At 38.6% G+C, this 22,816-nt stretch overlaps 1 protein-coding gene across 1 annotated transcript in view; it reads right to left on the reverse strand.

The window, feature by feature from the left end:
- The window catches only part of syt6a (synaptotagmin VIa), a 61,118-nt gene that overhangs the window by 32,553 nt on the left and 5,749 nt on the right, over positions 1-22,816 (reverse strand). Inside the window, exon 2 of the mRNA XM_077716323.1 lies at positions 19,312-19,583. Within this exon, the coding sequence (XP_077572449.1) occupies positions 19,312-19,468 (157 nt within the window). The 5' untranslated portion in view covers positions 19,469-19,583. The remainder of the gene's footprint in view (positions 1-19,311; positions 19,584-22,816) is intronic.

Genomic DNA, 22,816 nt, shown 5'->3' on the forward strand with positions numbered 1-22,816 from the left:
TGACAGGCAATGGGGCAGCTCAAGTGCTGACGAGTGCATGGGTGAACACATCAACTATGAGCTGTGGGTGTCAAGACTTTCTGTTGAGTAGCAGGTGGTATTATTAAAATTTCAAAGTCAGACAAGGTGCACGAAAAAGGAATTAAAGGCTACATTTGGAACTTCAGGTCCAATTTACAAAAGTGAATACTACATATTGTTAAAATTTCAAAGTCAGACAAGGTGCACGAAAAAGGAATTAAAGGCCAAATTTTGATCTTCATGTCCAATTTACAAATATGAATACTACATATTGCTAAAAGTCAGCTTCTTTTAAGATGATTTTGTCAAATTAAGCATAGATACCCCATGTCAATGTAAAACCAAATTTTATTCCCTTTTTGTCTAAACCAGGGGTGTCAAACATACAGCCCGCGGGCCGGATCCGGCCCGTCTGGTGGTTTGGTACGGCCGGGAAGAAAGCTGCATTGAATAAAAAAAAAAGAATTTTCTTTAAAATTTGTAGTTCTTCTATTATCTGCTAGGGGCGCAGTGTTTTAGTATGTGCAGACAACATGAATTGACATTTATTTATGTTCTTATGTTATTCTCTTGTTCATAATATATTGTTCATAATGTAAAAGGAAAATTCTGTTAATAAACATTTTGATAATTTACCCATTCTTTGCACTAATTATTAGTATTAGTAACCAATACAAAGGAAAAAAGTGGGCTTATTGTTAGTTCTATGTAATTTTGCAATGAGTTTACTGGTCCGACCCGCTTGATCTCAAATTAAGCTGTATTCGGCCCGCAGACCAAAGGGAGTTTGACACCTCTGGTCTAAACCCTAACAGTAAATAATACAGCTGCACTCCATCTGCATGAATTATAAGGCCGATGTCTCCTTTTGGTTCTGCCTGTTTGTCTCTACCACTATCTTGACTGGAATAACCTTACAAGTAGTTACAAAAATTATCCAGGAATACCAAATCTTGATTGATAGGCAAACCAACTAAAGTGTTGTTGATTTTGAACACCTCTTATTTTTCTTTAAGTGTTTAGATTTGAGTGGTCTCTTAACATGTTTACTGTTCTTGGGTAATTCATGCATCGGTGTCTTGAAAGTGCTATGACAGGTTTGTTGGACTACGTTTAAGTAAGTGAGTTAGTATGGCAGTTGGCTTTTATGTAGTACTAAGTTTAAGTCAGCATGTTTTCTTTTTTTTTGCCCAAATACCTTTGGTTTGTTTACAACTTTCTTGTTGCACAGTCAGCGAGTTCTTCTCTTGCAGCTTCTCCAAGCCAAAGAATCCACATGAGTCGCTTTTGGAAACTAAGTTCTAGATCAGAGCTCGGGAACCTTTTTGAAAAAGAGAGCCATAAACAATTCTTATTTTCAAATGTTGTTCCTTACGAGCCATACTCACAATTTAAAAGTCAAAATCCATTAAATTTTGCAGTCATTTTGTCACTTTTAAAGTACAAAAAGGCTTGAATTCCTTTGACAATGTTGTTACACCGGTGCTAATCAATGAATATCAATGAATTCAATGTTTATCAATGAAATCAATGACACAGTCCCAACATGACGTTCCTATTGGTGCGTTCGGGACTCTCACCACTGGTTTCCATATTTTAGCTAAGAGCCATATGCACCCATCATAGGAGCCACATGTGGCTCCTCAACCATAGGTTCCCTACCCCTGTTCTAGATAGTGATAGCTGTTTATTATGTGAACAACAAATAAAGCATCTATATTATTCATGGAGGAAGGGAAATTTCGGAATTAAATCTTCTCTGAAATAGCGTAAATCCCACTGCGTTAGCTCTCAATTCATGATAGGCGTGGGAATTCACGCCCCCTGTGTCGGCTTGAGAATGTTTTGAGTGGAAACACAAAGAAAGATTGAAGGCTTTGCTACAGCAGGCTCCTAGATATGGACTTGCATAAAATGTGATTCAGTTGAAGGAGATCCGCGACTAGCGAAAAATAATGGAGGTCAAGATAGTAAGCCTCCTAAAAGGAAAATGGCTCCATCACACTTTAGCTACCTTGTGACAGTCAGTTTTTAACCATACAGGTTTCTGATTTGAAATCTTTTTATGTTATGGATTTAAGTACTTTGTAGAATTACGCGTGGCTTTTAGATCTGTCATTCTCGGTGTCAAAAATTAAGTGAAGATAGAGGTTTATAGGTTGATAACACATCTTAAACTTGTTTTTCTTTCAGCTTTCCCCTTCAGCGGTCACCACAGTGAAGTAGTTGGATCCATCTAATCCCACCTTTTGAATCCTTTTTTCTCAAACCAACTACCCTTATCTGCTCCCTCGCCACATCTATAAAATTCCTTGCTTGTCTTCCTTTAGGCCTTCTGTTTGGCAGTTAGGCTTCTTCTCCAAAAAAAGTCACTACCTATCATCTGGACATGTTTGAACCATCTTACTCTTGCCACTCTGATTGGATCTCCAAATCCTAGGATATGTGCTGTCCGTATTGAGGACTCATTCGTGATCCAAAGGGAATCTCAGCAACTTCATCTCTGCTACCTCCACCTCTTCCTTCAGTTCTTTCCTCAGTGACACTCTCTCTAGACCAAAAAACATTCATTGCTGGTTTCACCATAGGTTTCCTTTCATTTGAGCAGAAACTCTTTCATCACACCTGACAGCTTTCTCACAACAGTTCACAATGACATCCACAAACACGATAGTCCATGGAGATTCTTTGCTTCCTGTCAGCCAGTTCATCACTGTAGCGAACAAAGAGGGGCTCAAAGCAGATCCCTGATGTAGTCTCACCTCTACCTTGAACTCCTCTATAACACTTAAATCATAGCTCACCACCGTCCTACAACCTTAAATACATGTTATGAAATGCCATATTTCATAATGAGAAAACTCTAATTCCATACATTTGAATTGCATGTTTGATTAGGGATAAGTTTTATGTCGGATTCCTGCCACATTGGGTCAAAAATTCAATGGCTTGTGCTCACTTGTGGTGAAATGAGGATATCATATTTTGAACAACACCGTACATTTTGTCACTCTTCATGAATAAATGTATCATCTTTTCACCTCTTCCATGAAATTGGGTAACATGAAAACACAAACTCTTTCTGTTAAAAATCAAGCCTTGGTAGTCTGCCCTTCATTGAGTACTATTATGTATTTACTTTTCACAATTACAGTGGCAGCAATGATGCTTTAAATAGTTATTTGTCACTTAAATGCCAAGAGGAATAAAGTGCTTTAATATGTTTACGATTTTCCGCAAACAAATTGGACATCATGTAGAATAGTGGCACCATTGGGCGGATGTAGCCTCAGTTTAACAAGCTGCAGGGTAGTCAACCATGTTATTACATCTGATATTGTCATTCTCCCTGTAGTATGGAAAACTTCCATAATGCCCCCTTGCCATCTCTTCATTGGTAAGAGTAAGACCTGCAACTTTTTAATCTTTGTCAACTCACATTAAAATTTTCTACCTTGCACTTCTACCATTGTTGAGCCCAGTGGAGGCGTGAAAACTTGTTTCTTCACCTCCTTTCTCGACTCCCCTCATACTTTATAAGCATTGACAAAGGCAGGCAGTGTCTCATGACTCGAAAATCTCATGAGCAGCCATAGCAATTATCTGATTTCATTTCCTGCTCCGCTTTATCCTCACTAGGGTGTTGGAGCCTATCCCAGCTGACTTCGGGCCAGAGGCGGGAGACACCCTGAATCGATGGCCAGCTGATCGGAGGGCACAAGAAGAGGGACAACCTTGCACACACATACCCATACCTAGGGGTAATTTAGAGTGTCCAATCAGCCTACCATGCATATGACCTGGATTTGAACCCAGGACCCGAGAGCTGTGAGGCTGGCGCGCTAACCTCCACTGGGCCGTCTGCCACAGAAATTAGAAATATAAATAGAGTGCCACCGTGGTAAACCAGCTAAGACAAAGCCTTTTCTCCAGGATGTGTGGGTATTAGAACTCTCAAAGCTTCACACCAACTCGGATCAATCACATACCTTATCTCCGTTGACCACGTTTCAATATGACGAGGCTGGCGTCTGATTGTTCATGCATGATGTTAGATGCTTCAGTTTGCATCCCAACTCTTAATTCTCACTCAGCCATGTCCCAACTTCCTTTAAAATGAATCATGACATTAGGTGATTAGTTATGTTAGAGCATCGGCCTAACAACTCGGAGGTTCTGGGTTCCAATTCAGATCGGTCAACCTCTGTAGAGTTTGCATGTTCTTCTCGGGCCTGTGTGGGTTTTCTCTAGGTACTCCGGTATCTCCCACATTTTAAAAAAACATGCATGGTAGGCTGATTGGACACTCTAAATTGACCCTAGGTATGAGCGTGAATGTTCCGTCTTCTCGTGCCCTGCGATTGGCTGGCCACTGATTCAAGGTGTCCCGCGCATCTGGCCCGAAGTCAGCTGGAATAGGCTCCAGCACCCCCTGCAACCTTAGTGAGGATAAAGCGGGTTCAGAAAATAAATGAATAAAGGAATGAATAGTATTTTTCAACTGATAATTACACTAATATAGAGAAATTGCAAAGTCCACTCAAAAAGGCAAGAGACCTTTGATCTCAGAACTGTGAAGCAGCCGTGATAATCACTCAATCCACCATAATAAATCATTTACATAGTAAAAAAACAGTAGTCGGATTGATGCGATATTAATATCAATCATTTTTTTGTTGTTGTCAGTAATTATTAAGTTCATGTTTCTATCATATGGAACAGAAAAGAGACATAATTGAATTGCATATATATAAATACTTTCAACCCTGTTCTTTACAATATTTTAGTTTTTATACCAAGTATTTTGACATGTCAATTTTTACAGTGAAATCGGACTAATGCAAAATATCAGGTTAAAGCTTGTTCATAACTATTCTATGTTATGCTATTCATTCGTACATTGTATTTGTATGCATGCGTAATGTGAAAGGCTTTAATAACGATTCTAACTTGCATGTGTTGTGTTAGGAAGGAAATTCAGAATTAAATGTCTGGCAAATCTACCATGTTGAACAAGGGTGACCCCTGAGGGGATAAGCACAAAAGTCAGTATTTCAATGAGTGTCTTATAAAGACACAAAAATGCTGATCAGACAAAGTAAGATTGAAATTTGGTAACAAATTTACTCTGCAACAGGATTCACCTTTCATGGTCGAGCTCGTAGATATACTACTAGATAGAGGCCAAGTGTTTGAGCAAGAGAGCCCTCAAATAGAGCATTATTCCTGCGGATGGGTCCAAAGAGGCAGGAGCCGGCAGCCATAATTAACCTCTCAGGATGGATAAATAACGTAAACTAATCCTTCTGGAAGAGTAACCTGAGCAACTATGGCTTTCTGTCATGAAAGGATTAGCAGTCATTAGGCAGCAGGCACGCTCAATTTTTCTCTGTGGGACTCTAAAAGAGAAATAAAATGTCTGCAAAGAACCAAGAAAGCACAATCTACTGAGACAGACCAAGAAACCTTGCAGTGGTATGTGGGTGCAATGGTGTTAGCAGCTGTATTTCCTCAAGTTACTTGCCAGAGGCTACAATTATTGCTCCATTACAGAAAGTGTAAATTTGGATAACCAGAGATGTGAACTGATTTGATCTGACATTTTTTCAATGTCACCACTCCTCAATGACAGTAATAGTTTTGGAGTCAAAAAATCATCATAACAGCCATTTTTAAAAAAGCTCATGCCTAAATGTGTTGTCAATCTTTTGTAAAAAAATAAATCATGCTGAGGTAACAATTAGTGCACAATGCTAATTACTTATATGTGAAAGCAACTTGGAAATTAATATATTCATTAATTTTCTGTACCGCTTATCTTCACAATGGTCACTAACACCTATTTGAAATTATTGAGTGTTACATTTACACACTAACACATTTTCTTCTAAAATACTAAATACCAAACATTTTTACTAAATGATTTTTTGGTGACATTGACATGTTTATTTTTCTTGTTTTCATATAATTATACACATAATGGGCCATGCTGCTGCTAGTAAAACAAACAACCCTAAAACAACAATTTTGCCATGGCAAAAAATATCCTGCAAAATCACATCTACGATTCCATAACTTTTATGAAATACTGTATAACATACACATGAAAACAATCATCACAAAATTATTGAAAGCTTTATATATAATGTGCTGAATTTAAAAAAATCAGACCTGATTTTTTTGATACCTGTGCAGTGATAAGCATTGCATTCCTCTCAAATTAAGAAATATTATTACAATATCAAAAGAATTACTGGCTAAAGCCTTTCTTTGCAGAACTGTGTGGAAAGTAATAGCCTCAAGTGTACCCATATTGAAACAGTTCTCACTGGGGAGTAATGCAGTAGCATTCATCTTTCAAATGAATGTCAAATCAAGACAAGGCAGCACTCACTATGGAAGTAACCTGCAGCCGATAGCCTGTGGAGGAATTATGAAATTCTGGTCAGAGGGAAAATGGGCCCATGCTGTGGAACAGCAATCTCCATGGACTTTTACCACAAGAATACAAATCAGATTCTCTTCAAGTATTGACAAGAGGTAATTCAAAATACAGTAGACTTGGAGCTGACTTGGAAAATATTAAGAAGCAATGACCTGAGTCAGCTAAGCAAAGAAATAATGTGGAAAAAGAGCATTTTTCAGTCCATGTTGTTATGTCTTCTGCTGCTTGCTTCAAGGAATATTATTCTATTAGATCCCAGGAATGTCACGGAAATTTACATAAATGAGCCACACTCCTTCAAACAACTTTATGAAAATATACCGTAGTAAAACAAAGTGGTTGCATTTAGATTTTTTTTATTGCAATCATAAAACCTGAAGTTCAAATAAAAATTATATTTCAATTTTTGGGGTAGAATTATGGATGTGTGTTTTTCTCATTGACTCAATGGCTTCTATAGATTGTGATAGACATCCAACCATGTGGCGTTTTTCATCTTTCTCCAGTGAATTGGAATTTTACCACGAGTAGACGTCCAATCCATTTGAAGTGGGAGGGTGGCAGTAAATGCACATTTGCAGACTTTAAATGCTTTGGCCATATATCTTCATCAATGGATTGCTAAGGATCACTACTCAGTGCTCAGAAGCAACAAAATGTGATGAGTATAACACAAACCCAAACAAGGTTTTAACCACTGCTGCAGTAATCTTTTTACATGGCTTTCATGGTGGTAAAACCAAATCAAACCAACAAAATGTATGCACTTGCACCCTCCCAGATTACCCTAAACTCCTTTAATAAATTGCCAGGAAGCAGTATTGGCAGATCTTCATAATGAGATGATTCAAACGCAAAAATATGTCATCGGGATATAGAATTTCATTCATTCATTTTCCGTACTCCTTGTCCTCACAACTGTCGTCCCCAAAATAGTAGAAAAGTGATTTAGATTTTTGTTCGCAATCATAAAACCTGAAGTTCAAATAAAAATTATATTTCAATTTTTGGGGCAGATTTACTATTAATCAAACAGGCAATTGCCCGTACCTGCCAAAGGTGTCAAAAAATCAGATTAAAAACGTTTGGTTCATGCAGTTAAAGCCTCTTTAAAATGTCTAATACTTGTCCATGATCGTCCATATAAACAATGCCAAATCTTCTGCTTCTACTGTTTTCAACATAAATGAAAAAAAGACGCCAAACCCTTGTATGAATAGTAAAAAAAATGTTAACTTGTGGAGGTAGCACTACAAACCTATGTGCATTATGTAAATTATCCTCATTCTTAAACACTGGTGAAATAGGCCAGCAACATTCTCCCTTCGCTCAAAACTCATGCATTTTTCGCACATTTTGGTCGAAACACATTTTTTAGTTTTCTAAAAAATAATATATATCGTGTGTATGTTGCCTTAGCACATTCATGTGGCATCTTGGTGCTTGGTACCTTAGTTGAAGCGAGTTGAGAAGACTAGTGTAGTCCCACCACCACCTCATGACATATATATGGGCGACAATAACCCTTGTCGCTGCAGGGCTCTTAAAAATGCTGTACTTTTGTTTGTTTAATTTTCACATGATTGGCAGGCAGGTACTCCAGAGACCCAACAAGCAATTAATTAATTATTAAGTGTCCACAAACGGATATCTTAAAGGAGCCCTGTGTCAGATTAGTGACCAAAAATGGTACTGCACCTATGAACAAAATGTCGACTAGTACAACCTTTGTCCTCACATTTGTTCATGGCTTGCGTTGGGAAAAAAACATGCATATTCAATTTTCGTTGTGAACATTAGAAAAAATCAATAAATCAATGAATAATTAATCAACACTACAAGGTGGAAGCATTAGAAAGTATTAGTTACCATGTCCCACCAGTAACATTGATGACAGGAGATTTGTCACCACTCTGCCGAGACATGCTACTGCCTCAACCACCAAAGTAGCCACTACTGTTCATAATTACACGCTTGGCTGGGTTTTGCTTGTCAAAGACCGGGGCAATGATGTCGCAGTGGATGAATTACCGGCTGTAAAACGTATTTACATATTGAGATTTGCATACGTGAATGCCCCAGGTTACCACGGATAACATGTAAATTAGTGCGGCTCTCTCCTGACAATCTTGACACGTCTTATACCTGCTAACATCCTTGGCACTAATCACAGAGGGAGATAAATTACAAAGACACTTTAAATGGGAAATGTACTTAAAAAAAATGTAGAACAAGAGCACTGAGAGGGCACAACTCTCTATACGCCAAGGTTAATTGTAAAATCAGTGATTAATAGTGGGAAAGAAGTGTCAAACTCCAAATCCAGTCCACCTCCTAATTATTTGTGGCTGAAAAGGATACAGCAAGTCAAACATTTCCACATCATTTTTCTAGCTGAATAGATTTCTCATGACAGCCGGGGGATGTGTGTCGGCCTCACAGTTCTGTAGTCCTGGGTTCAAATCCAGATTGGTCCACCTGTGTGGAGTTTGCATGTTCTCCCCCGGTCTGCATGGGTTTTCTCCTGGTACTCCGTCTGGCTCCCACATTCTAAAAACATGCATGGTAGGCTAGTTGAACGCTCTAAATTGGCCCTAAGAATGAATGTGAGAGTGGATGGTTGTCCATCTCCCACGTTTTTGCCAAAGGATCTCAAAAAGATGTAACTATATACTGCAATCCAGGCCAATTAAAACATAGATAATAGACTAAATAATATGTAATCAGTCTAGTAAGGGATTGCATGTCTAAACTTTAAGGACGCTAACAAAACACTAAGAGCCATTATCAACAAATAGAGAAATTAGAGCACTGGATGAAACCTTTAGAAGTGGATGGCAATTTGTCTACTTCCCTGTTGTCTTTGTTATTTATGAAGCAAAATCCCATGGAACTAATTAAGATCAAGTAATCTGTATTTGCTTGGACAATCAATAGCAGAATATTTATGACTGTATGGGAGAGATAAATGAGATATGTAAATTAAATTGTGTGCGACTCTAGTTGAATAATGTATACAGGCCCCCTGGCCGAGTGAGCAAACTGTGATTTTAACACTTGTTGTCTACAAAATTAATAGGTATTGTTGCTTATAGTGCGGTACAATTTAACAAGATTTAAGGTGTTGCGTTTTGAGGTAAGGGCAATTAATGCAGGGTTGGATTGGGGTTCGATAAAATAGCCTGTTTTGCAATTCATCTAGCTATTCCATCTATTCATGTTCTCTAGTTAACGTTGACATGATGGACACAAAGGTACACATTCTTGTGAAAGGTCAACCTTCATTTGTACAAATTCTTTCTTTATGAGTAATGGGAAATAGAGTTGTTTTGTTCCTACATCAGCAACTCAGGCCTGAGGCGGGGGACACCCTGAATTGGAGACAAACAACCTTTCACACTCATACCTAGGGGAAATTTAAAGTGTCCAATCAGCCTACCACGTCTTTCGAATATGTGAGGAAACCCGAGTACCCGGAGAAAACCCACGCAGGCCCGGGGGAACATGCAAACTCCACACAGGTGGTCTGACCTGGATTTGATCCCAGGACTCCCACTTTGAGGCCGACACGCTAACCACTCACATATATATACCGTATTTTCACGACAATATGGCGCACCGCATTTAAAGGCTCAGTGTCAGTAAATAGTGCTACTTCTGTATTTGACACACACACAAGACGCACCGCTCAAAAACACACAGCCGGGCATGGCAAAACATGCACCAGCTTAAACATAAACCAGCTGAAACATACGGACACACGCTAAAAACACATTTTTTTAAAGGCAACGGAAGCAAAACGGAATTCGGTTTTACTTTATTTAGCCATTCAACAATATACTCACGTTTTTTGATCAATCACCACCCACAAATCCATCGTCAGTCCTCATTTTTCTGTGTCAGAATTGAACAATTGATCACTTTTTTCTGTTCACCCATAATAAAGTCATAAAAGAATCAAACTTCATGAAGGTTTTTGTGAAAAAGAAGTTTCTGTTCCAATCACTCTAAGAGAGAAAAATCAGAGTGTATGTAGACTTTTACCACAACTGTATACACAGGCAATGACATTTTGTGAGGAACTATGATGATGATTTTTAAGATGTTGAAGGGTATCAGGCAGCACTTTGTACCAGACAATATTGAAGGCAGTGCTATCCGTTTTTGTCATCTCAGGTGACGTCTTTTTATTCAGAGGGCCAAATGTCAAACGGTTAGGGAGGATGGGATTACCTTTGTGTGTTTTTGTGGAACACAACCACATGATTTTACATGAATTTGCACTATATTTATCCCTCCGGTCTGCTGTTATAAGGTTCTCATTCAATTTTGCCCCCCTACATCTACACTCCTGTTTGTGAATCTTATGGGTTGTATTTCCTCAGGCGACTGTTAATGGTAAGATAACTGAAAACTATAAGAAGCAGCTGAAGATTCTAGGAAATGAGAAGCAGTGGCCACGGGCATTTCTTTTCCAAAATGTTGCAGTTTGAAAAAGCATCTTGCCTAATGTGCTCTTAAAAAGATTTACATTTATATATTTTACAGCAATAACAATGGTTATATTATTTTGTATTGCATGTGTGAATGTCAGTGGACATACTACTAAAGAGATTTTGTCGACACCTTAGACACGCATAGATAGTTGAACCAAAGACGTTTTTCTGCTAAAACATGCACCTCACTGCAAACAACTGACTACACTGGTAATGCAAAAGATGAGTTAAAAAAGATGTCATTTCGTTTAGTTGGAATTTAATCCTGAACCCACTGCAGTCTGCGGCTTATTGTCGAATGGTTTGATTCAATAAATGGGCACATAAAGTATGGTGACATACAACCATTGGCACTCATTTTCACAACATCGATGAGTTGTGTGAAAATCAGTGTCAATGGTTGTGTGTCACCATACCTTACCTACAGAAGTGAAGCCTCTTTTCCAAATCCTTATCTAAGTGCTGTTCTCTTTTCTTTTAGTCTTTGATTAGCTCCTTGTGGAACATACAATGGCACAGATGAGACTATGATCTTTCACGTTGTAACAGTGCGTGTCTCTGTGGTCTGTGGATTTGCAAACCGATTTGTGCTACTCCATTGTCTAATTAGCAAATAAAGTTTTTACCCACTGAACTCCTCCTCGTTATCTCAAAGCTGTAAGGACCTGAAACTTCACACTTGGCTTCTCATCACGACATTTATATTTTACACTAAATCAATGAGTCATTTTGACTGATGCGTGTTCAAATAGAGATGCTTTTCCAGTTTAATGAACTAGCATCTTATTGCGCTGTATCAAAATTTCCTGAAGATTTTTCTCTTGTTTAAGTTTAATTTTCTGTGGATTCCTGAATTGCAAGCATTTTTCTGGAATTAATTTGTATTACACGATATTTTCACAGAATATGATTCAAGCCATTTATTAAAACAATGATGGAAAATTTATTATAAATAAAGTGTCCTTTTAATTTGTCATATGCTGTTAAATAGTCATAAATAGGAATGGAAATCACCAAGTTGATGATGTTACAGTAAAATTGATTTGCACAATGATACAATATTTGCCAATATTACAAAGTCTTCCATAACTTTTTTATGTTTTGGCTATTTTTTGCAGAAATATTTGAACATTTCTTTGACACTGCCCTCTCATGGTTCACTCTCCATAGGCCAAAGGCAAATTGAAATGGCGTGTGGCAAGGAACATTTTCCATTTCCCATTCTCTCCAGGCTGCAGAAGCCACTCCACATCAAAAAGATGACATGAAAAGTAAAGCATATGAATCGCTTTAGTATAAACAAAACAACAACGGTCATTCCAATCATATTGCTTGTATACGCCTGTGGCAGAATTGTAGCCAGAGTTCACATTTAGCATAATTGCTATCGCGAGCAAATTAAAAGTATGAGTAAGTATGAGTAAATAAAACAACATAAGAAAACTCCACAAAGTGACTGACCTGGGATCAAATTCTCGAGCCCAAAAAAGAGAGGCCGATGCGCTTACCAATGGGCCACATGTACACATATGAATACTTTTTTTTTTTACAAGTATTTACTATTAACTTTATGCTTTTGAAAACTAGACACAATTAATGTGTGCATGGGATTTTTTTTTTATTTAAAGTGTGTTGTCCCATTTTTATTTTTAATAAATGTCTAACTCCTTATTTTACTCTGTTTTCTAGCAGTACTTTTGTTTGATACTTGTCATGAACAGTTTCACAATTTGGATGACACGGTTATCATAAACCATCTCTGATATAGTTTTAAAGCATTGTTTTTTGAGGATAAAAAGCATTTTGAAAAAGTGCAGAGTTTTCGTTTTTCTTTTTTGTTTTACTCACGGCTGAGTGGAGTTTGACAGGCATAGGATAAAACCAGTTTTGAAGTAACGTTTGCTACGAAATGCTCTCTGTGACATACAACTCCACTCTAAACTGAACTTCAAATGTCATCCTAACAGATGTTATGTCTGCTGTGCAAGCTCTGTGTGTTGTAGTAAGGAAGTCTCAGCTAACAGGATCAAAAGTACACCCTTTTTTCGTTGAGCCCGCTATTTGAGGATATAAAAAAAGAGCATACATACCTTTGTGATTGAAACCTTGTTCCACATCAACCATTAGGGTCTCAAAACCTATGTACTATTTTGCTGCCGCGATGCACTCAGGAACCGAAAAATGTCATCTCACGCTCTGTTGCATTTCCCCGTCATTTCCCTTCAGCTGTAAACAATTCAAGCCTGAGGAGTCCTCAATAAAAACATTCTGACCAGTTTCCAGCAGGGCCCATTGCGCTGACTAGGTTTGTACAGCCAAATTGTTGGTACCTCTCCACAGGAACAGTGAGTACACCCCTCATTTTTAGATATATTGTATCACTTCATACTCTGAAGTTTCTGTAATGAGAAGGGAAATTTTTATATTTTTTTAATCTAAACTAAATCAACACAGCTGTTAATCTTTACACTGATCGCAAACTGATGTGTGAAAATGTCTCAATTGGAGCCAAAATTTCAACATTTTGAGTGGCTGCCATTATCGTCTAGCGCTGCCTTAACCTGATGATTCTGAAAATGAAGTTCACTAGCACAAACAAAATTGACCCTGAAATCAAATTCTGCTCCTCCACATTACAGAGCTGTAACATGTTCAATACTTCAGTTGATAATATTTCTCTAGATTTCATATTTACACTATTACTGATCTTGTACCATAAAAAATTCATCAATATGTGAGTGCTGTACTCGCGTGTGTAGCGGATAGTATATATGGAGTCAAGAGGACATTTTTTATTCATAGCATAGAACTAGAGTTATTCATAGCAAGTGATTCCATCGTCGATATTTCTGGCAACAAATAAAAAGGCAAAAAAAAATTCACCTTCAGGACAACCGAGTCACGCCTGAATGCTAAAGACAAGCGTGAGGAGAACCTAAAGATGAGCAAAGTGAATCCAAGGAGTGAACATTTGCAATGCTGTTCACACAAGTACTTCCTTAGTATTCAAGACACCTTTGGACTTTTGTCTTATGCACACTCACGTGAATAAAAATATGCTGTGTGTTCCCACAAGATCCCACAAGGAGCTCTGGCTCCGATGTGTATGATTGTCATTCATTCATTTTATGACCCACTTTATCCTCACTAGTTTCGTGGGGTGCTAGAGCCTATCCCAGCTGACTTCTGCCAGAGGCAAGGACACCCTGCATCGGTGGACAGCCAATCGCAGGCCATGAGGAGGCGGACAACCATTCACTCTCACACTCATACCAAGGGGAAATTTAGAGTGTCCAATCAGCCTACCATACATGTTTTTGGAATGTGGGTTGAAACCGGAGTACCGGGTGAAAACCCACAAAGGCCTGGGGAAAACATGAAAACTCCACACAGGTGTATCGACATGGATTTGAACCCAGGACCCCAGAGCTGTCAGGCTGACTTGCTAACCACTCAAGGAGCCAGACAACAATGTGTGTATCGATTCAATTCAATTAAAATCCTGCATATATGTATGTGAAGTATAGCATATTACGCATTCTGAAGATGTACTTTTTTTAAGTGTTAAGCATAAAATGACAAATGTCTACACAGGGTGAACAAGTGGTTGACACGTTCGCCTCACAGTTCTGAGGTGGAAGGTTTCATTCCGGTAGGTTGCGATCTTACTCTGTGGAGTTTGCATGTTCTCCCGGGGCCTGTGTGGGTTTTCTCCGGGTAGTCCAGTTTCCTTACACATCCCAAATACACGCAGGCTCGTTAAATATTCTAAAATTGCCCCTAAGTATGAGTATGAACATATTTTCAAGCGATACAAAAACATTTCCAGTAGAACAATGTTATGTTAGGTTTCGCTGGAATCTTACCGTAAGTTTACATATTATGCAAGAGTCTGCAGTATAGAAATACAATACATTATGGATGTGCTTTTTTTTCTCATTGACTAAATGGCTGCTATAGATGGTGATAGACATCCAAACATGTGGCTTTTTTCATCCTTCCCCAATGAATTGGAATTTTATCAAGAGTAGACGTCCAATCCATTTGAAGTGGGAGGGTGGCAGTAAATGCACATTTGCTGTCACCCTCAGACTTTAAATGCTTTGGCCATATATCCTCATCAATGGATTGCTGAGGATATTTACTCAGTGCACAGAAGCAACAAAATGTGATCAGTATAACACAAACCCAAGCAAGGTTTTAACCACGGCTGCAGTAATCTTTTTACATGGCTTTCATGGTGATAAAACCAAATAAAACCAACAAAATGTATGTGCTTGCACCCTCTCAGATTATCCTAAACTCCTTTAATAAATTGCCATGAAGCAGTATTGGCAGATCCTCATAATGAGGTGATTCAAACACAAAAATATGTCATCGGGATAAAGAATTTCATTCATTCATTTTCCGTACTCCTTATCCTCACAACTGTCGTCCCCCAAAATAGTAGAAAAGTGTTAACTTAGATGAGGCAAGTTAGGCATAAATAAATCTGATTTTCACTGTAACATTTTCTATTATTCAAGTTACATGACAAAGGAAAAATAATTTGCTAGACAACACTCTAAAGCCCAAATGCCCGGTCTCAGGTCAGCAAAATGGCGGCTCAATGCCGAACGAAATGTAACAATTCTAAATGCATGATATAACGTGATCAAGATAAATCGTTAAACACAATATCTCCAACAGTTTCATATGTCTGCTTAGTTTCCTTAGTTAGTGTAAGTGATAAAAAGGGAACAGTTACTATGTGGTGAATCTAATAGTAGTTCAATTTTAATTCATTCTCATCGATTCCCATCAGTGACAGCCAATGAGTTTAGGTCTAAACCCGGGGCAAAAAAATGCCAAAATTAGGCCTTATGGCACCTCAGCCTGTTTTATTGCGTATTGACGGTGCAATAGGTAAAGCAGTGCTGAATGACAGCTAATGCAAATGTCTTTTACCAAACAAGGTCCTGCTCAATAAACCTCAAAGCAGGAATAATGTGATCAAAGATGAAGCTGCTCAATTCAAGCCCACACGGGTTATAATGGAAGGGGAATTTTAAATATAGTTCTGTGTTTGCGTCGCGGTGTGTTTGCCTGAGTCTGTGTGTGTCAGTGTGTGTGTCTGGATATATACTCCATCCCTTTCCCATTCATGCGCTCCACAGGCTTGATTAAGGATTTGTGGGCAGCATCCGCTCTCTTGTGTAAATATAAATATTTCAGTTAAGCAGTGGCTCAGTTCTTACCAACGGCTAAAGGTGGCTGCTGTCAGGGCATGTGAAAAAATAAAAACAATAATCAGAACGGAAATAATTGGTGATTAATTAGGATATTTTATTTGCCCTCAAATATTCAATACTCAAATTTTGTCATTGTTGAACACAAATTTGTTTAAAATAGATCAAGAGAAGTGGCCATGTGCAACTTTACACAAATGTCACCATTGAAACCATTTCCTTTTTAAAAGGGGGCAAACATAGACCTCTGAATCCACTTGAATCACTAACAGATGCATTTTCAGAAATTCTTTCATTCATCTATTTCCCATACTTATTCTCACATGGATCATGGGGGTGCTGTAGCCTAAGCCAGGCAATTATGGGAACCAGCAGCCCGGAAACACCCTGAGTTGGTGGCCAGGGCCAATCACAGATTTTCAGGTATTGTCAAGCTTAGTACCTCTGAAAACTAAATTGAGGGAAGAGATCCAAAAGCCTGATTTGTATAGAATGAACTTTTATTTTTTTATAAATAATTTGTAGATACCAGGCGTATTTGAGCCACAGTTCACGACAACAATCGGACTACATACATTAATGCCTCAAGATGACATTGATTATTGAAAACTGTGTTGAGAACCGTTCAAATAGAGCTGGGCCAGACTGGATGAGACTGGACGTGACTACTCAACATGCATCTATGTCAAAAACATGAACATACAGCCAAGAAGCAAGATTCCAGCGCTCAAGAGGGGCCTTATGAGCCAAATAAGGTTTGACATTCAAGTGGGCTTCATGCCTAGCAGGGACGAGACTAATCGGCAGCTCACAAGCACATGACTCGTCACCAAATTAGATTAAGATGTGCATTGGGCAACATTTGCCTTTGGCAATCCAAAATCATGCTGAACTAGAATTAAGTGAAGGGAGAATAATAATAGGTGATGACTCCAACCATACTTCTCAGCCAAAGCCTTCCACCAAGATGAAAAGAAATTATTTTGGGCACTCTTCTTGACCTGGGTAATAAATAGATTGAAATTGGAAGGTTCCTTACATACTAATAACATAATACTGATATAATCGCTTCCAAAAATGTCAAAATGACACAAGACATGAGAACAACATTTGAACCCATCTCAAAAGCAATAGTATACAGCCTCAACCCCTCCACATATATGTCATGTCAAAGATCCATATAGCAGAAATACTTTACATCAGTAGATGCCATTACTTGAAAAAGCAGCTTGGCATAGTGGATACCCACTGGCATCGTATTGTACAATAAAACCTCAGAGCTGAGAATGATGTAGGGTGACAGCAGAGATCACCAAGAACTGCGAGGCATGCAGCAGTCCCGAAAAGACGCCCCAATAAAGCAGTAAAGCATCTTGGATTGCACTGCCTAACAGCAACTGACTTTACGATTTCACACACCGACTACAAACTAATCCCACATTTCACTTGCGGACATCTGTTGATCACCTCTTTCAAATTTATGGGTTTTCTTTTGTCAAACAAGCTTCAAATTAAAACTCTCTCTCTCTCTCTCTCTCTCTCTCTCTCTCTCTCTCTCTCTCTTACACACACACACACACACACACACACACATTTTCATTTCAATTCACTCTGCTGCCCAGAGCATCATGATGAAGCTGCTACTTTGGGTGCGTTCAAATTCTGTAACCAATAGGGCTAGTGTTCTTATCATCAGACTATTGAGTTCGCATGTATTTTCGTGAACCCTCAGTGTGCATTATTTTCTCCGCACGCACCATTACCTAGTTAGCGTAGTAGACTCCCTTTGTGCGAAAACTAGTCAATTTTGGGTGCATGTAAGTAGTTGGTAAGAGACGATGCTTGCTTGTACTACACAAGAGCCTTTTAAGTTTTACCACAACACCCCTAATTAAACAAAATAATTGAAAATCTATTTTGTTTGTCCATTTACTTTGGAATGTCAAATAATAGATTTTGATAATACATTCATTCATTCATTCATCTTCCATACCACGCATCCTCGGAAGGGTTGTTGGGGTTTCTGAAGCCTAACCCAGCTGACTTTGGGCGAAAGGCAGACTACGCCCAAGACTGGTCACCATACATACTCACTAACATACGAGCACCAGTGGAAATTGAGCACCCCGCTGTCCTCTCCGAAGTCAGGAGAGTGAACCTTTACACCACGAGGCGGCATGATTTTGATTATATTAATTTGTAAATTTTGGTTTGTTTCAGAAGTTTTGAAGAGATTGTAAGAAAATAATTAAGGGGCTTGGTTACATGCAGTGTGTAATGTAAATGCTAAGGACTCAATCAGTTGTATTGAAAGTTTTAATGGCCTTACTTTCCTGTTAACTGTTGGACAATCGTTAACATTTATTCAAATTAAATAACTTTTACTTGGAAGTTTAATGAAAACGTCATCGATACTAGTTATCAGTTTTGTTGTGACAACACTTTGATGTATAAATCTTATGTTCAACTATAGCGGTTCCACCGCATTATAACAATATTATAAAAAGGGTCCTTACATCATCGATGCTGTAGTGGTAAATTTCCCTGTCTTCCGCACTAGCAGTGTACGATCGATTCCCACTCAGCAGCACTCTTGTGCGAATGATTGTCTGTCTCTGTGCCCTATGACTGACTGGCAACCAGTTTAGGGTGTAGTCTGGCTTTTACCTGGACTAAGCGACGATAACCGGTGTTGAAATTGGATGGATGGATGGAATTTCAACTCATATTATCTTACACGTATATGAGTGCACCAGCAGCCTCTCAGTGTGATAAATATTGCTCTTGTTTAGAGTTACAGGTGTGCTGTCTTTTCAAACTGAATTGAGGCAAGTGGCATGGACTAAGAAAAACACATAAACTACCATTCAATCAAACTAATATATTATTATCGAATTCTGAATGCACTTTTTAGGAAAATAACCTTATACTGCCTGCCATAAGGACAACTTGCAAACAAGATAAAATAGGGAAAGTTGTTTGAAAAATAAATAAATAAATAATTAAACTTCTTCCAAAAAACACACATAGGACCTATGCAGAACCAATAACTGTTCTGTTCCATAATACAGTGAGAAAAGGACAAAACAAGACAAATTCATTTTTTACAGTTGCTTCATACCTTGAGCTGTGTGCTTGGCGCTGTGGCTGGACAACAGGAAGAGGAAGTCCTGACACGTGTCCTGCTCCAACAGCGTGCTGTTGTGCAGGCAGAGGTCGACAATAAGGGTCACAGCTCTCTGACACACCATGTCATACTCCGCTCGCTCCGAACTCATGCTGCTCCCAGCTGCATCGTCAGCCTTGGTTGGAGTGCGCTCATCAGAGGGCACCGAGGCATGCGCACTCTCACAAACATGCGCGCACACAAACAAATGCAGTGGAGCCTCGCATCTGGAAGGTGGAAGCAACTAGTCATATGTGAAACTCAAGTCCTGATTGGAGAATTGCAAAATCTAAAAAATGGCCTGTTTGGTTTGGCTGAGTAAAAAAAAAAAAAGTGGTCCTGGTATTTGTACATTTTGGACGACTCTGGTCATAATCAGGATTGTTATGTAAGATATGAATTAACAATTCTGTAGATCCTATGTGAATGGAGTCCAATATAAATCTGTGTTGAGACCCCGTATCTCCTTTTCTGGGTCACGGGAGCTGAGTTGTGGCACTTCAGCCTCTGGTTTGAACTGTATTGGACAATCTCCTGTTCTCGCTGCTTGTGACCAACTTTAAATGTATTATCTATTAACTTATTTCATGATGAAACCCGTAAGAACTTATCTATATACTCTGTTTCTTTTGAGATTAAAATTGAACTATTATAAGGTTAAAATCAAAATATGATGAAAGTTAAATTATAAATCTTACTATTACAAGATTCAAATTGTGAAACAGCTCAAAAAAAGGTTGGGAAACACTGATTTAGAATGTTCAACCAGCCTACAATGCATGTTTTTACATGGAGGTCATTTATGAGACGTGCTGCTTTTTTCCCTTTTGGAGTAATAGTCAACAGAAAAAAAATTGTCAATTTGAGTTCGTCTACTGATCTAAGAAAGTACATATACGGAAGGACACCCACAAAGTATTTGTGTATGTCAGTGAACACGAAAAATTTGTATCTGGTGTGTACACAAAACCCCCTTTGTAGAATTAATGAACCATAGTAGTCCAGGTGACAGAACAAACACAGTACCACACTGTCTCAACTGTACAAAAAGAAAAACAATGTAAAATGTAACCCCCACCATTCAACACCTGAACCGTGCCATATAACTACTTGACTCCGATTTGTGTGATTTTAAAGATGTGACCCACTTGATGCAAACGTAGCATCTTAACACAGCCCTAACGACCACAGGGCTTATTTTTCTCAAGTCGACGGTCACAAAAGCTCCCTCAGGTCACACAGTCTCTTGGAGCAAGTGTCTCCCGAGGCAAAGCACTTGTGATGGGGAAGTCCTACATATCATCTTCATTGAAACAGCATGGTGTTTACAGCCGAGCATGCAAATGCAATCCAACACAATACTTTGGAAATCATGGCGAAATCGTGGCCGGTCTACTTGCCGAAAGACATTTAGCCGACTGATGTCTGGCCGAAGGCCAACTCGCCGAAGGGGCATCAGGCCGAACGTAGAATCAGACGAACGTCTTTCGGCAAGTAGACCGTTTGCCTATGGAAATATATTTCATATTTGATCAGTATCTCTTGCCACTATGTAAAGATACTTTGCTTTATTTTTTAATCAAAACACATGAGAAATCTCACTTAAAGTCCCATTATCACAGGTATTTACACCCTAGTTAAATAATGGAATCTCAACAAATTATTTTACAAAAAGGAGTATGTGTTGTGGCTCAATGAAGTATAATCTAGCGAATTCAATAAAGTAGATTTAAAATTGATATGACATTGTCAACGCATTCCAATGATATGTTTTTGAACTCTTCTGCTCTTTTTGCTTAATATATCTCATCTCCTTTTCTGAACCACTTAAGTGTCATTAGAGTCGCGGGGGCTGACACCCTGAATCGGTGGCCAGCCAATCGCAATGACACATGGAAACAATAACCATGCACACTCACACCCACACCTAGGTGCAATTTAGAATGTCCAATCAGCTTACCATGTATGTTTTGGGAATGTCGGAGGAAACCAGTGTACCCGGAAGAAATCCACGCAGGCCCAGGGAGGACATGCAAACTCCACACAGATGGACTTGACCTGGATTTGATCCCAGGACCCCCAGAACTGTGAGGCCGACACGCTAACCACTCGCTCCACCGGGCCATGCTTAATATATGTTCTAAACATAACCTTTAATCAAAGTAATTTAATGAACCATGCGATGAATTAAATCGAATCAAATTGGATTAGGTTGAGTTTAACCAGCTTCTGGTTGAGTCCAGTCTTTAACCTAATTAAAGCAGGGCCAAAAGATGACGCTGTCTACATTTGTAGGGCGGTGTAGGGGCTATTGTCCAAGGATAGATCATTAAGAGCTTATCTAAGGCTTCCCCTTGTCAAACTGTCTCCCTTAAAGCCTGGAACCAGGGTCTGCTGTGCTTCACGTTCTGAAGATTGTATCTGCTCCATGAGGGCAAACCTGATTAGCAGGCAAATAAAAATTGTTTTCAAATGAAGCATTTTAAATGAGGCAACTACTCCTAGGCATCTAATGCACCTGACACCAACTTCATTTTAGTTCATAACTACTACTACGACTTGGCCAAACAATAATGTCGCCTGGTTAAGGAAAATAGATCAGAGCTGGAGGTTTTCTGGTTAACTGGCTTCCAGGTGAGTTTTTTTTTCCTGATTCCAGCTGTGTCCTTTGAGGCAACACTCTTGAATACACTTGTTTTGCTTACTCACTTCTAAACATCGCCAGATTGATGGTGAGAGTAGAACTTGGAATTAGTGTTGCTATAAAAGAAAAAAGAATACACTCGCTACTGGACATTGTATATGCCAAATAGATCTAGTCAGTAAAGTAAGCAAATAGACTGACTACCTAACCTATGCCCACAGTTAGAAGAAACCTACTAATCTACTAGGCTTCGAATTGCCACATGCCCCCAAGCGCTTAAATTATATCACTAGACAAATAAAATGCAATTCAAGTTTAAATGCAACATCACTAGGAACGTAGCGTACTGGATTAATGGACACAAGTACATTTATGCATAGATGCCATTTGTACTGTTTATTCTCATCATATATGAACCCTTAAACTACTACTAGGCATTGAGCTAAAATGTGGAAATTCAGTACTACCTCTAATTGGGAAATCTGGAATTTGTTTTTTAACTTGGGTTTTTTGTTTGTAGAAGTATTAAGATCATTAAGAGCTTATCTAAGGCTTCTCCTTGTCAAACTGTCTCTATTAAGAAGCACTATTTTGTCTATAAAAATGACCCACATAGGCCAGAACAATACTATTCATTAAAAACACGATTAACATGAAATTGACCAAAACAGTGCATAAAATGATTTCACTCAATAATGAAGTTAAGAAATAAATATAGTACATATATCATTCAATAGGACATAAATATATGGTAGATGAAAGGTCGATAGTATTAAATATAATATAAATATTGTACAGTAAAGGTGAATAATATTA

This window comes from Stigmatopora nigra, chromosome 1 (genome assembly GCF_051989575.1).
Source record: "Stigmatopora nigra isolate UIUO_SnigA chromosome 1, RoL_Snig_1.1, whole genome shotgun sequence".
NCBI lineage: Eukaryota > Metazoa > Chordata > Actinopteri > Syngnathiformes > Syngnathidae > Stigmatopora > Stigmatopora nigra.